The 14,650-nt window shown below is 39.1% G+C and overlaps 2 protein-coding genes across 2 annotated transcripts in view; one reads left to right on the top strand and one right to left on the bottom strand.

The window, feature by feature from the left end:
• Positions 1 to 10,665, bottom strand: part of sprtn (SprT-like N-terminal domain) — a 30,042-nt gene extending 19,377 nt beyond the window's left edge. Inside the window, exons 1-2 of the mRNA XM_028797779.2 lie at positions 9,997 to 10,665; positions 500 to 599 (exon numbers count right to left, since the gene is read on the bottom strand). Coding sequence (XP_028653612.2) covers positions 500 to 599; positions 9,997 to 10,316 — 420 coding nt within the window. The 5' untranslated portion in view covers positions 10,317 to 10,665. The remainder of the gene's footprint in view (positions 1 to 499; positions 600 to 9,996) is intronic.
• A 340-nt stretch (positions 10,666 to 11,005) lies between these two features.
• exoc8 (exocyst complex component 8) lies at positions 11,006 to 14,415 on the top strand. The gene has a single exon (XM_028797778.2). It carries the CDS (start codon positions 11,138 to 11,140, stop codon positions 13,196 to 13,198), a length of 2,061 nt encoding a protein of 686 aa, XP_028653611.1. The 5' UTR covers positions 11,006 to 11,137; the 3' UTR covers positions 13,199 to 14,415.
• The last annotated feature ends 235 nt before the right edge of the window (positions 14,416 to 14,650 follow it).

The following is a 14,650-nucleotide window of genomic DNA, read 5'->3' as shown; positions in this document are numbered from 1 at the left end:
GGGGTGCTGCATTTGCAGTTTAGCAACAGCAGAATGGATGATGTCACCCGCTATCTCCACGTTTGCCCGAGGAGGGATGTATACAATAACAACAATGACGTGTCCAAACTCTCTGGGCAAATAATAGGGACGCAAACTTACGGCCAACAGTTTGATGTCCCTGCAGCAACTGGAGATTTTGACATTTACAGGTCCAGAGTTGCACCACCTTGTACTGACATAGAGAGCTAGTCCTCCTCCTTTCCGCTTTCCGCAGGTGTTTGCGTCTCTGTCCGCTCTAACTGTGCTAAACCCAGGTAGCTCCACGTTAGCATCTGGGATGCTAGTTGTTAGCCACGTTTCACAAAAGCACAACAAACTGCATTCTCTGTAGGTCCTGACATTTTTCACCAGCGCGGCCAGTTCATCAATTAAAACTTGTTACTGGAATATCAAGGTAAAGGAGTCAGCTATATATAAACACAGTACAGTAAGTGTTGATTTCATATTGTCTACTTACTTCAACTAGATCCCGTCGTGGTCGTAATTTCAGCAAAGGTTCACTGAGACGGATTGAGCACAGACCGCCTCTACCCTCATAGGAACACACACCGGCACACCTAAAATTCACATGATCAGAGTTGAGTCAACAAAAATCTCCAAAGGATTAAAGGTTACATGTTGTCACTAAACATTTATTCATCATTTATAAACGTATGAATCATTTTAAATAAAAAAAATAAAACGGAAGCAGCAGTCCATTTCAATTTAAAAACTAAAGCAGACCAAATAAGAATGGAAGCAAACATTAATGCAGCAAAAATGTATGTGACCTAGTTAATATATTAACAGTGATAATCAGGACTGCTCATAGAAAGCATAGTTAGACTTAGAAAAATCAACCACACGCAAGTTTAATTCCATATAAAACCAAGAAAATATAAAATCAAATTGAACAGCTGTACTATGCAGCATTAAATTTGCCACTATAAACAATATCCTAAAAGGTAGATTAGTGAAATGCTTTTACACTTGCAACTATAGCCTGGTATAACTGTGCCCATATGCAGCAGAAAAAAAGAAAAAAAAGATAAAAACACATGAATGTGCGTTGAACACAAGCTATCCTTTTATATTTTGCAAAGCATCAAATACCTTCAACAAATACCAGGAATGCAGTTATGTAAACTACTGCTTAAAATGATACCATCTGTCATTGTCTAAAATTTGAAAAGGTAATCAATTTTCTTAGCTTTGTAAAATGTCCCAGTTAGAAACTACTGGTGTGCACTACACCAGATTCTGAGTATGCCCTGAGCCACTTCTCCCAACTCAGAACCCTGGTTCATCCAGACGTTCACAAGTACCTAAAAAAAAACATTATTAATATGAAGATGTGGGGGGTTCAATTTGCCAAAAACGCAATTTGGTCTTTTTACCTGTTCATGTAATATAATTAATGGCATTGTAGTTACAGGTGCCCTGTTAAAAATTTTAAATTTGGTATGTGCAGAATTGCTACCAATTAGTAATCAAGGAGATGCAATGTGCACTGATCAAGTTCCTCATTTTTATCTCCGTCTGTGCATGGTTTCCCAAAGAAAGAAATTATGTTGTGAAGGATCTGCCACCTTAGGGTGTGGTGGTGACTTAACACCATTACAATATTCTACTTAATCTTTGTTAGTAATGTAAACATTATGACATTAAAGAGAGTATTCTACATATTTGTGTAACAATTATTAGTAATTTACATTCTATCACTCTCATAAATAGTGACAATATGAATATATCAATACATATACAAACACTGGAATTTCAGTAGGGCTGAACTCAATGAACAGATGGATTTCATTAATGCTGGAGGACAGCTGTTTATACTGATACATTCTGAATGTACTGTAGTCTAGTAGGTGAGGCACTGAATTAAATATTGCAAGACGACTGTTGATCTAGTACTACCTCTAAATTATGAGCCCCTTACAGACATGGCAGACTATAATTTACCAGTATGTTTCCTGGTCAAATGCATATATGAATAAAGCAGAGACAAAAATATTATAAATTGCAGGGATATGAACAAAGATTGACGTGTAAATCACAAAAAAAACCAGAACAAAACCCACATATAAGACATTCACATTTTCATATGACTGAACATATTAAAAAAAAACATTGGCAAAAAGAAAGGAACAACAATCTATCCAAGCCAATGATGTTGATTGTGCAAGTTTCTTGCTACCAGCTACTAATTTCCAATAGCATGGCAACGGCATGCTCATGTGGCACTGGAACAGAACTTGAACTGGTGACATAAAGGACTTGCCCTGTACAAAGTGAGCTTTTTTGATGCTTTCGGGATTGTTGAAAAAGCAGTAACATGAGTTTATAGGGTGTCACACGTGAGTGCATGGGAGACAGTGTTAAGGGCTCAGGGGATGGTAAATTTCCTCCAATCCAGGGTGTGGCAATGTGTGATAATGCTCTTTCTTTTCCTCCGGAAAACTGATAGCTCTCTTCCAACGACATCATTTCTGGCGTCTGTTCACCTGGACCTGCCTCTTCCTGCCATGTACCCATATGACAAAAAGAACTGACATCTTGGACAGTCTGAATAGGACTTCGGTCTGAGCGTACTCAATTTTGCATTTTCATGCTGTTTATTTCTTGATCAAAGCTTATTTCAATTATACAGGGTTTGCCCATGGGTTGCCTAACACTCTCACTGTCTCTTTTGATACATGGGTCATTACTGTCATGTACAGTGTTTTGGGATCTCTGTTATGTGATACTTCTGCATATTGAATGTGTCTCCATATTTCCAGAACCTTACAAATAACATACATTACACACTATATATATATATATATAAGCTAAGAGGTCAGTGGCTGCAAACATTTTCTCCAACTTTCCAAATTCATGCTCTTTAAAACAGCCTCTTAAATACTATCAAGGAGGTAAATTACCGAGTTGTCCTGACATGCGTCAAAACATTTATCTCAATAAATTCCTTGCATAGTTAACTCAGAACTTTTCATGGCTGAATATGGGAAAGTGGCCACCAGCGTGGCCCTACGCTAGTCACTTATCCTGTATTTGCTTCAAATATACAAAACATATACTGTATAAACAAGTTGACAATACCACTGTTCTTGTAAAGTACCTTGGAAAGCAGATCACTAAATAGAGTAAGTGTGCTTGCTATATAAAATAAAGGCTAGTTGTTTTTTTTCAATAGAACATGCCTAATATATAAATAAACTGAAACATTTTCTCTTCTTTTGGAAGGTGATGAAGGGAACAGTTAAATTCAATTACCTTTTTAGCCAGGTTTACTTATTTACTTGAAAATCAAAATTACCATAAGTGGAAAAGTTATTTGTGAACATGCACACTGAATATTCATACATTTAAAACAACAAAATTTTCCAATTATAGTGTGATTACAAGATGCAAATGCTAACTAACCAAATTATTGGTTAATTTGGTATGTTTGTTTTTTTTTTTTTTTTTCTATTTTTGGTTATATGATGCAAGAGGTCAGCATTACATCAAAATTCAGCAATTTTGTGTATCAAAGTTATGTTTGATTTGTCAAACAATATTCTCCATATTTCTCGTTGCAGATGACCTCATCATTAGAATGTAATGAAATAGATGGGGACTTGTCTATTGGCGAGTCTGTTTTTTTTTTTTTATATATATAAATACAGTATAGCCTGTATTTATCTTACATTTACCACCAAACTGGTTTCTCTGTGAGAGTGTACAGTCACTAATTTTTACCTAAAAAATATGTCTATATGTTTGCTGCAGTCTTTGGAGTGTGTTCATAGTGTTACAATGACAGATTTATATGGTCATTATTGTCACATGTATAGATTATAGCAAAATTCTTACATGCTAATCAACACACCTTGCAATCTCTGTCACCATGATTAGTGAGTATAACAACCTTATCTCAAAACTTAATTCTTCCTGCACTTCAAGACTATTCATCCATCCATCCACTTTCAAACACATTTATCCTTAGCAGGGTTGCAGAAATGCTGGAGGCCATCCCTGCAAGCATTGGGCACAAGGCAGTGCTATGTCGATCCTTTCAGTAGTAAGTCAGGGAAAAAGTGGGGTGCAAATTATTCCATGAACAAGTTCCATATAGTCGCTAGCCAGAGGAAGCCTCCTGCGACTCAAACATGGCCGAGAAACACTGGTTTTGGTGTATTTATCTGTATGACTATCTCTGTGCTCTGGGATATCAGCAAAGGCATTGTCCCCACCTCCCATAACCCAACACTGAAAAAGCAGTATGAAAAGTTTATTCCAGACATGAAATGCAAGAAAAGCAACAACAAGAAAAATAAACAAATAATGCACTGAACTTATAGGGCAACTGCAACAGAAGACAGGAGAAGCTAGCACAAAAAACCACATCTAGTGTACAAAATGTAAGTTTCCTGTGTGTCTAGAGGTAAAAGAAAGTGTTTCAAGGACTGGCATGAACAATAATTTTGAAAGTATAGGTGTGGATTAATACACAGTTTCTACATAAATATAGCTAAAAATTGTTTACTTATTGCTTCAGAGTGGTATATCCCATAGCAATGCAAAGTTATACTGTTTGGCACAAAGTTTACCCCTTTCAGGGGACAAATAAAGTTTGTTCTATCTATAAAGTATTTGTGTGTATATGTATATTATTTTCAAAAACAAACTGCACAGCAATACTTGTTTTGAGAGCCTGTTTAGGTGCAAGAGGTTAAATGTTTCCAAAAAGGAGGAAACTTTGTGCCAAACAGTACAAATTTGCATTGCTATGGTATATGACATCTAAACTTGGTACAATGATAGCTGACAGAATGGGGCACAAACAAAACTTGATTCCAGTGTTGTGCATCACATATACTGTAAAATACATTTTTTTGTGTTTTACTTAGTTGATATTGGTGTAAACAAAGATTTTTAAACATACAAATACTTTCTTTTAAAAGTATTTTTGTATAAAAAGAAGTATATAAAGTATACTTCTTTTTGAAGTGTTTTACTCGCTGGTCTTCAGTCATTTGCAGCTCCTTTATTATAATAAAAAAGTAATAGCCATTTATTTTTGGGTATGTAATTTAGGTGCAATAATGTCAAAACCCTTTAGTGCATAAGGGGTTAAACTCGCTGTAATTCTACAATTCTGATTTAAAATAAGACATTAGCAGGCTCCTCCCAGAATATCATTAGATTTCAGTTGTGTAGTTTTGAATAGAAACATAGGTCTAAGTTGTGTGTATTTGTGTCTTTTCATTGCAGTTTATTATGTGTCTACAATAAAGGTCAAATAACTATTTTTCAAGTAATATTCTATTACTAAGTAAATATACCCTGATTTTTCCAGTTTAAAGCATACAGATTGAGAGACACTCATTGTGGTCCCTTTCTGAAGCAGCTAGAGTAGGACTTTTGCCATGGCCTAACCTGGGCTGCAGTCCAGAAAAAAAGTGTTGTTTTTGAAAGAAATACTCCTGCTGCTAAACTGACCAGTCCAGTCCTCTTTAGCCCCTTTACCATAATCCCTGCTTGTCTCTGTCTCTCTCCTCTCACTCTCACATACACACACACACACACACACACACACACACACACACACACACACACACACACACACACACACACACACACACACACACACAGAGTTATCATTGAATTTATTTGTCTGCAGTGACCTGCAGGAAGTGCGGCTGTCAGAATGGAAAGCTTGTGAATAAGAAAGCGATTTGTTGTGATCATTTTGTTGGCAATGGCCATTTGACCCCATTATAGATTCCGGCTTTAGCAGTAGGGAAGCACATTAAGGTGATGATTTAGCATTAACAGTAAAATATGACACCACTTTTAAACGTGCGTGGTGTAACAGAAAGTGTGGGCAACGTTTAAAGTTGATGCTCGTTGATCCATGGGATTCAAGGCATATTTATCAGGTACATGAGGATACCTTGCAAAATTTCAGTCTGTTAATAAGTGATTAGATGTTAGCTGTAATTGTGACTGAGCCCAACAGCTGTATACAATCAGTCATCCTGCATGGTACACTGAAACCAAATTTCACGTGCACATCTGATATGGTCAATGGTTTTCTCTGCATTTTTTATAATAATTCAAAAGCCTAAACATTGATCAACATAACCTTTACTTGAAACACCTCATGGACCACAAATGAGAAGTGATGAAAAAAAAAACTTCAGCTTATTTCTCAGGTGTTTGCATTTTGTTGACAATAACTTACCTGTCACTTCACACATTTTGAAAATATTTTTCCTATAATTTACATTAACTGAGCAGAATGTTGTTGCTGACAACTGACATGATTTGGAAAAGTTGTCCGACAATGAAGTGATACAAACTGGACCTTGTAAAACTATGGAGTTGGCAGCATGTATGCTGAACTATTTAGTATATTGGTAGCTGGACAAAAGTGCCCCAAGTCGGCAAACTGGTGAAAAACTAAACCTGCTGATAGGTTTTCTAACTTTTTTTTTTTTTAATATTTTTATTTTTCTTACTATTACCTTAACAGCTAAAATTGTGAAAAAATAGGTTCCAGGTTAAGGTTATTAAATATTTTTTCTCCCTCTCTCTCTCTCAAAATAGAAAGAACAACAAGACTCGCTTTGCTTTTAACATTTGAAAAGGAATGCTATGCTATGCTCTGCTGACTATCAAGTATTATTTTCAGCTTTGATATCCCATACTCTGTCCCCCTCTCTCTATCCACCTTAACAAAAGGACAAGTGCCTGCACACCCATCCAGTTGCTATATCTGTTATATGCCATTTGGTATGGGATTTCTAAAATAAGTCCAAATGTATGTGATGTGCAAAAGAAAAATGCAATGCATTTTATTACTACAAACATTAGTAATATGCCAATTGTTGGGAAGAAAAATACAAAGCATCCACATTACTAACCGAGAATGTTAAACCGGATGGACGCAGGGACATCCAGCCATGGGCCGTGGAAGCAAAAGACGTACTGCGCAGGCGCCCCAAGAAATGAGGCGCCGCGACCACAGAAAAAAGGAGTCAGCACAGAAAAAAGGAGTCAAAGAAATGAGGCGCCGCGACCACAGAAAAAGGAGTCAGCACAGAAAAAAGGAGTCAAACGCCGGCGACGCACACAGCGCCGCACGAAACCCATTGCACACGAAAAAAAAGAAGCCGCTCGCTCCCCACAAATCACACACCCACCTCCAAGCACCCCCCCCCCCACAAGCAACGGACGGGACACACACAAAGAGGAGGATTCAACAAGCCCCTGGCACACAAAAAAAAAGAAGCCGCATCCCCCCCCCCCCCCACAAGCAACGGAAGGGGCACACACAAAGAGGAGGATTCAACAAGCCCCTGGCACACAAAAAAAAAAGAAGCCGCTCGCGGCCCACCAATCCCCCCCCCCCCCTCCTCAGACGCCGGCAAAGCACACAGCGCCGCACGAATCCCATTGCACACGAAACGGGACGCACACAAAGAGGAGAATTCAACAAGCTCCTAGCACACCAAAAAAAAGAAGCCATAACCGCCACACAAAGCCCATTAGACAGAAACGGGACAGACTACGGACATTGCACAAGAAACGTTCACAAAAACAACGATTCAGACCCACAAACACACATCAATAAGAAGTAACACCCAAAGCCCCATTTCTGAAGGAACTGTCCGTATTAAACATACGTCATCTCAACACCTTCACACTATGCAGCATAGATGGATCTCCTTACACTGAAGCACTATTAACCGTTCAACTGCAGAAAAGGCTCCATATTAATAGTGAGTGCGATCCTCCTTATTACTTATCCATATTTCTCACGCTGAAGAACAAACAAGTCATGAATACACGATCACAGGTACAAAACGATACGGCTCGGATAGCGGGACCAAACACACGAACCTGCATGAATAAACAAAATATACGGCGGCGCATACAATGCGCTTCTGAACCTCCGGAAGAAAAAATGTCTCGGCTCCAAAAACACAAAGCTCAACTAACACATTAACAGAAGCGCGCGCATATGGACAGACACAATGAACGTACACGCATACAGCACGCGTCTCAAAGTGCTGTATCGAAACAGGCACGGATTCAAGACGAAACACCTCCCGTCTCAGACATACAGAAACAGCAGCGAAGGGACAAAATAAATAAACGCAGACGTCTACACCGCGCATCTGGAATGCCGAAAAACAAGCAGGCAAGGCTCCAAAAAGAGAAAGCTCAACTGACCGACATACAAAAACGAGCAACACTCAATACAAACAATGCACGCAGTAGACTACAACGGGCTTCTCACACAGCACAGGGAAATCGATTACAGCTCCAAAAACAACATGTCCCAAATACTACACATACAACAACGCGCCTCTCAAACGGCACAAGCAAAAGATACACGTCACGGACATCAACGACAGACACCTGCTAAACACTTGCGCCAGTTAGCTGACAACGCGTTCAATAATGAGTCCACTATTCAGGAAAATTCATTGGGATTAATGAATGTCATTTGCAATCATTGTCATTCACTTAACTTCCCTGAAGAAACAACTGGCAATACAAGTAATACATTTACACGTTGTTGTCAAAAGGGTCAAATTAGACTGCCTCCTTTACATTCATATCCTGAATATCTACAGAACCTTCTAACTAACGATGTACCTGAAAGTGAAAACTTTATGAACTGCATTAGATCCTACAAATCGGTATCCACTATGAACACGAACAGTGGCACTGCACATGACATCCGTCTTGCAAATCTGTTAATTATTGATGAATGTACAATGGCATCCAGTCACTTACTCAACACCATTCATAAACTTCTACAAACGTTGATGAATAATAATATTCCCTTTGGAGGAAAGGTACGTTTATTAGGAGGAGATTTTAGACAGTGCTTAGCTATTGTTCCACATGCCATGCGCTCAGCTCTTGTTCAGTGCACCTTAAAATACTCAGACAATTGGCATTGCTTTCAAAAGATACAGTTAGTACAAAACATGCGATGTCCAGATCCAGATCATAACAATTGGTTATTACATCTGGGAGATGGTACACTCACCAATACAGATAGACTTCACCCAGATATTAGTACAATTCCTCAAGCCTTTATCTGCGACGACTTAGTTACAGAGATATTTGGAACAGCAATCTCATTAGACCAAATGCCCCTTTTAACACAACGCGCTATATTATGTCCAAACAATATTAATGTAGAAAACATAAATAACCAAGTCATTGCATTACTTCCTGGAGACACACAACTCTTTCTAAGCTCTGACAAAGTTGACTCTGATCACGACAATGACCATCTTCATTGACCTTTCAAGCTCTGACCTGAAATTACCTTTTACACTTAAAAGGCGTGTACAAAGAAATTTTCCAATAACCCTTTACACTGTGCCACACACTTTATTTTTGCTTTCTATTTGCATCATCTACACCTTCACACTATTCTATATCTCATTCATACATCATGCTCTTTGTCATTTCCCAACACCAGGGGTTGGCGAGTGAAGCGAGCAGGGGGCGGAGCCCCCTAGTTTTATTACTAAATGCATTTCAAAAGAAATTCCAGTAGATTGTGCACTGCAAACATTAACACTGAATACACCGAGATCGATAATAATTACTTTTGTTATTTGGGTAGCATAGCTAATATCACTTACAAACGCTGATGTTGTTTCGGTGGTTTTTGCTGCTATCCATTCACCCATTCCATACTCTTGCACTACATGATGTTCTTGTATAGCACCAATTTAAGTTCAGGTGACTTCTAGATTTAGACAGATTCACTCAGAACACCTAGATGAGGTCCGAACAACGATTCAAGCACAAGAAAAATCCGGTTCTGCCATTACCCCAGTTTTTGCCTAAACTCACCGTAAAATGACTTTTAAATCAATGCCTGATTCAATCTCTGCTAGCGGTGGGCTACCATTCAACACACATTAATTAACAAGAAACCATAAAGGTGCTTACAGGGTCATACGAGGACTCCATTTCACCTCCACGCTGCTCAGTTTGCCCCAGAAGAAAAGATCGTTGAACTGGAGAAACATTGCCCTAATGTCGGGGTTGGGGTCCAGCATCTCCCAGGACTCGTCCACGATGGACAGTGGTCTCTCGGGGTTAAGGGAGGTACTCCTGGCGCGTGGCACTGGTACGACTTGGAGATCGCTATCAATTTTCCTTTTTTTAGCTTCATTATGGAGGGGAAAACTCAAATCATTCGTCGTCGATAACGACTCCAAATCATATTGCTCCTGCAGTCTTAGAGCAAACAGAAAATCGTCGTCCATGGCGACTTATCCGCTAAACAAGTAAGCCAAGGAATCAGCTCATCACACGTTATCCTTCACATAGGCACCCAAACAAGTGCTGTAACTTGCGTTGTAAAGACATGACGATTCAGCGTGCTGGACTTCTACTAGATTTACCACTTCAATACCGTTCCCTTCGGATTACATCCATGTCTGCTGTTACGCGCTGTTTCAACTTCATTAATCAATTTTCATTGTCTCACAGTCAACATTAATAAAATCATAACCAAATCTGATCTACTCGACCCGTTTATTTTTAGTTTCTTTTTGTCGTTAATTTACAGTGTTTGAACTGAGTCAGCGTCACTTCCTACGTAAGCGGAACGGGCGGGTTCAGACGTTCTTAAACTCGTATCCGATCTGCGCCTGCACATTTTGTTTATGAGCGCAGCCTGCAGACGCTTCGCAGAAGTTGAAGTTCTGCGCAGCTTTTACTGTTTACGCAAATACAATGCTGCCGTAACGAAAACGCCACGCTGGCTGGGCAATTAAAATGTACACAGAGTTTATTTAAAACACTCCATCAGTATGTATATTTAATCAGCTTTAGCAGAAAAAAAACAATATTTGGATATTTTTTATTTGGCTAGAGTAAAAGTTTGTTACCTAGCATGCCTTTATACCCCCTCACTCGGCTTACATTATGAAGTACTATTTTTAACAGTGTCGCGCTTGGTTGGCCAACAGTGTGATGCATCCCGTGAGCTGCGCACTGGGATTCGGAAGGAAGCTTCCTAATGAAATACACTTAAGGTATACCTTGAGTTCAAATTTATAATTGTATACCGCAAACACTTAAAATGGCTGATACGGGGAACAGGTTGCGCAAAATGTTAGAGTCGCCTAGCTTCGATCCCGCAAATTACGTCAAGCAGCTCTCTCAACAGTCGGACGGGGACCGGGACCTGCAGGAGCACCGTCAAAAGATACAGACCTTAGCCGACGAAACTGCGCAGAATCTTAAGAAAAATGTGTACAAAAACTATCGTCAGTTCATCGAAACGGCAAAAGAGATCTCCTATTTGGAAAGTGAAATGTACCAGTTAAGTCATATACTTACAGAGCAGAAAAGCATCATGGAAAGCATCACACAGGCCCTGCTCTCCTCGGACAAGGACGAGACCGCCAAGGAGATGCAAGCGGCGTTCCCTAAAGAGACGGAAGAAGGGAAGCAAAGGACTTTAACTACCTTGCTGGAGAAGGTGGAGGGGTGTAAGAACATAATGGAAACCCCAGGGAGATATTTAGTATATAACGGTGATTTGATTGAGTACGACGTGGACAACATGTCTGTCATTCAAAGAGTCCACGCATTTTTGATGAATGATTGCCTTTTAATTGCAACATGGCTATCGGTTCGTCGTGGGGCAGTGAGATACAAGTATAATGCCTTGTACGACCTAGACAGCTTTGCAACTGTCAATGTAAAAGATAATCCACCCATGAAAGATATGTTCAAAATTTTGATGTTTCCTGACAGTCGCATTTTCCAGGCTGAAAATAGTAAGATCAAGAAGGAGTGGCTGGAGATTTTGGAAGAAACCAAGAAAAATAAGGCGGTGAAAGAAAGGCGCAAGAAAGAGGAGGATGTCCCTCGGTCGCCAGTCCGGGACCGTCCGGATGTTTCAAGTAACCCTTTTCTTGAAGCAGAACCAGTTGCTTCCGAAGAGGTTGTAGACTTGAGTTTGGAGTGGATTCAGGAGCTACCCGAAGATCTAGATGTGTGCATTGCACAAAGAGACTTTGAAGGTGCAGTAGACTTGCTGGATAAGCTGACTGAATATTTGAAGGACCAGCCTGTAACACAGCCCGTCAAGGATCTTAAGAGTAAAGTAGATGAGAGAGTGCGCCAACTCATAGATGTTCTTGTCTTTGAATTATCGCCAGACAGATCTTTGCGTGGTGGACCTAAGGCGACACGTAGGGCAGTGTCACAACTTATACGCCTTGGCCAGTCCACAAAGGCGTGTGAGCTCTTCTTAAAGAACCAAGCTGCTGCTGTCCAGACAGCAATCCGTCAGCTTCGAATTGAGGGTGCCACTTTGCTCTATATTCACAAGCTCTGTAATATCTTCTTCACTAGCCTCTTGGAAACAGCTAAGGAGTTTGAAATGGACTTTGCTGGGAATACTGGCTGCTATTCAGCTTTTGTAGTTTGGTCCCGCAGTGCAATGAAGATGTTTGTGGATGCCTTCAGTAAACAGGTGTTTGACAGCAAGGAGAGCCTGTCAACTGCTGCAGAATGTGTGAAAGTGGCAAAAGAGCACTGCGAACAGCTTACAGAAATTGGTTTAGACCTAACCTTCACACTCCAATCCCTTTTAGTTAAGGACATTAAAGCAGCACTTCAGAGTTACAAAGATATCATCATTGAAGCCACTAAACATCGTAACTCTGAGGAGATGTGGAGAAAGATGAACCTGATGACTCCTGAAGCCTTGGAAAAACTCAAGGAGGAAATGCGAAATTGTGGAATTGGCAGCTTTGAGCAGTATACTGGAGATGACTGCTGGGTGAATCTCAGTTATACTGTTGTCGCTTTTACAAAACATCTCATGACATTCTTGGATGAAGGTCTTAAATTGTATTTCCCAGAGTTACACATGGTTCTTTTGGAGAGCCTTAGGGAAATCATACTAGTAGCCATTCAGCATGTTGATTACAGCTTAAGGTGTGAGCAGGATCCTGAGAAGAAAACATTTATTTTACAGAATGCCTCTTTTCTTTATGAAACCGTCCTCCCAGTCATTGAAAAACGATTTGAGGAGGGAGTAGGAAAACCAGCCAAGCAGCTACAGGACTTGAGAAATGGCTCTCGGATGATTCGTGTGAATCCCGAGAGCACAATGTCAGTGGTGTAAATTAAGCTTGTGTGGGTGTCACTTTGTTTCAATGCGTTGTGTAGACAAAGGGGCATTTCTATCTTAGAAAGTGCATTAAATGAAAGAGGGGTTTTAACCAAGATAAATACTTTATTCAAATAAGCCAAAAAAGAAAATACACATGCAAATAAGATTAATTAAACTTTTGTTATCAATGTGCCACTGTTTTCAACAAACAGTGAATACAAAGTTATGAGAAATACAACTTCAAGAATAACAAATACAATGACTTGAAAAATCCAATCAAATTAATCTTTTTCGAGTTCACAAAAAGTGGCTTGGGTTAGTAAACAATAATCAACCTTTGATAGCAAAAGAATCGATACTAAAACAAACTGTGCTTCTGCAGTCGGTGTCTTTAGGTGGAACCTGCTTCAATATCTTGCTTAAGCTATGAGCGTCTCTGTCAGGAAACATTATTCTGATTTGTGAGCAGAGCTAATAATTTGTTTATGTGAGTTGAAATTATATTTAGTTCAACAGAATGCAGATTTACACTTGTATGTTTCACCCTGATTTTTCATGTTTTAACAGACTTGAAGCATTTTATGTCAAAGAAGCCAAGAGTTACAATATTACTTTGATTTTTCAAGATGTTGATTCTGCAGTCCACATTTCATTCAGTCACATGAATTTTTTTAAAGTTTGTATTTTATGTACACATTAAAGCTGTTCTTCTTAGTTTTTTGGTGAAAAAATTGAATTGCTGTTTGTACACACTCATCTCTATCCTCTATTTTGGGCAAACACACCCCTTCAGGAATAGGAGTTTGTCTCGGCTAATACTAAAAAACAAATGTTACTCTTATTTAAATTTGTTTAAGTATTGAAAAGCAGCAAAAATGCAGGACTGTGTTTGCAGTTTTATGCAAGTCATCTTTCTTTTGTAGCCTTTTTTATGTTCTGAATTACTTTAATTTTGAAATAAGCTGCTCAGAAGTCAGCTGGGCCAAAGCTGTTGTATCTATTAGCAATATAATATTCTGCCAAAACGTTTTGTTACTCTCCAGCCAAGTTTTTTCTTTTAATTCTCATTTCTTTATACATACAGTATTCATTTATGCCTGTATGTAAGGGATGTGCTGAATTTACCAGGCAATATGGAATCAGTTTTTCATAGCACTTTCAACTTTGCTGTCAGTATTTTACTTTTTTCTGTTTTGCTGTTTATTTATCATTAAAATGAGCTTCCTATATGTCTTGTTTGTTAATTTGTGATTCTTGCTTACAAAGGTTATCTAGCTTTTTTTTTTTTTTCTTCAATGTCTTGTTTGTGAAAGAGTACTATAAATGGTAGTTTTCATGACAGCACACTAGTCACTTTGTCATTGCAGTATGTGGCATAATCTTCTTCTACTTCTTCTTTCGGCTGCTCCTGTTAGGGGTCGCCACAGCGGATCATCTTGTCCGCATATTGACTTGGCAAAATTT

The sequence above is a fragment of the Erpetoichthys calabaricus genome, chromosome 3 (genome assembly GCF_900747795.2).
Source record: "Erpetoichthys calabaricus chromosome 3, fErpCal1.3, whole genome shotgun sequence".
NCBI lineage: Eukaryota > Metazoa > Chordata > Cladistia > Polypteriformes > Polypteridae > Erpetoichthys > Erpetoichthys calabaricus.
The sequence above is the reverse complement of the archived record's forward strand: the minus strand, read 5'-3'. Positions and strand labels throughout refer to the sequence as shown.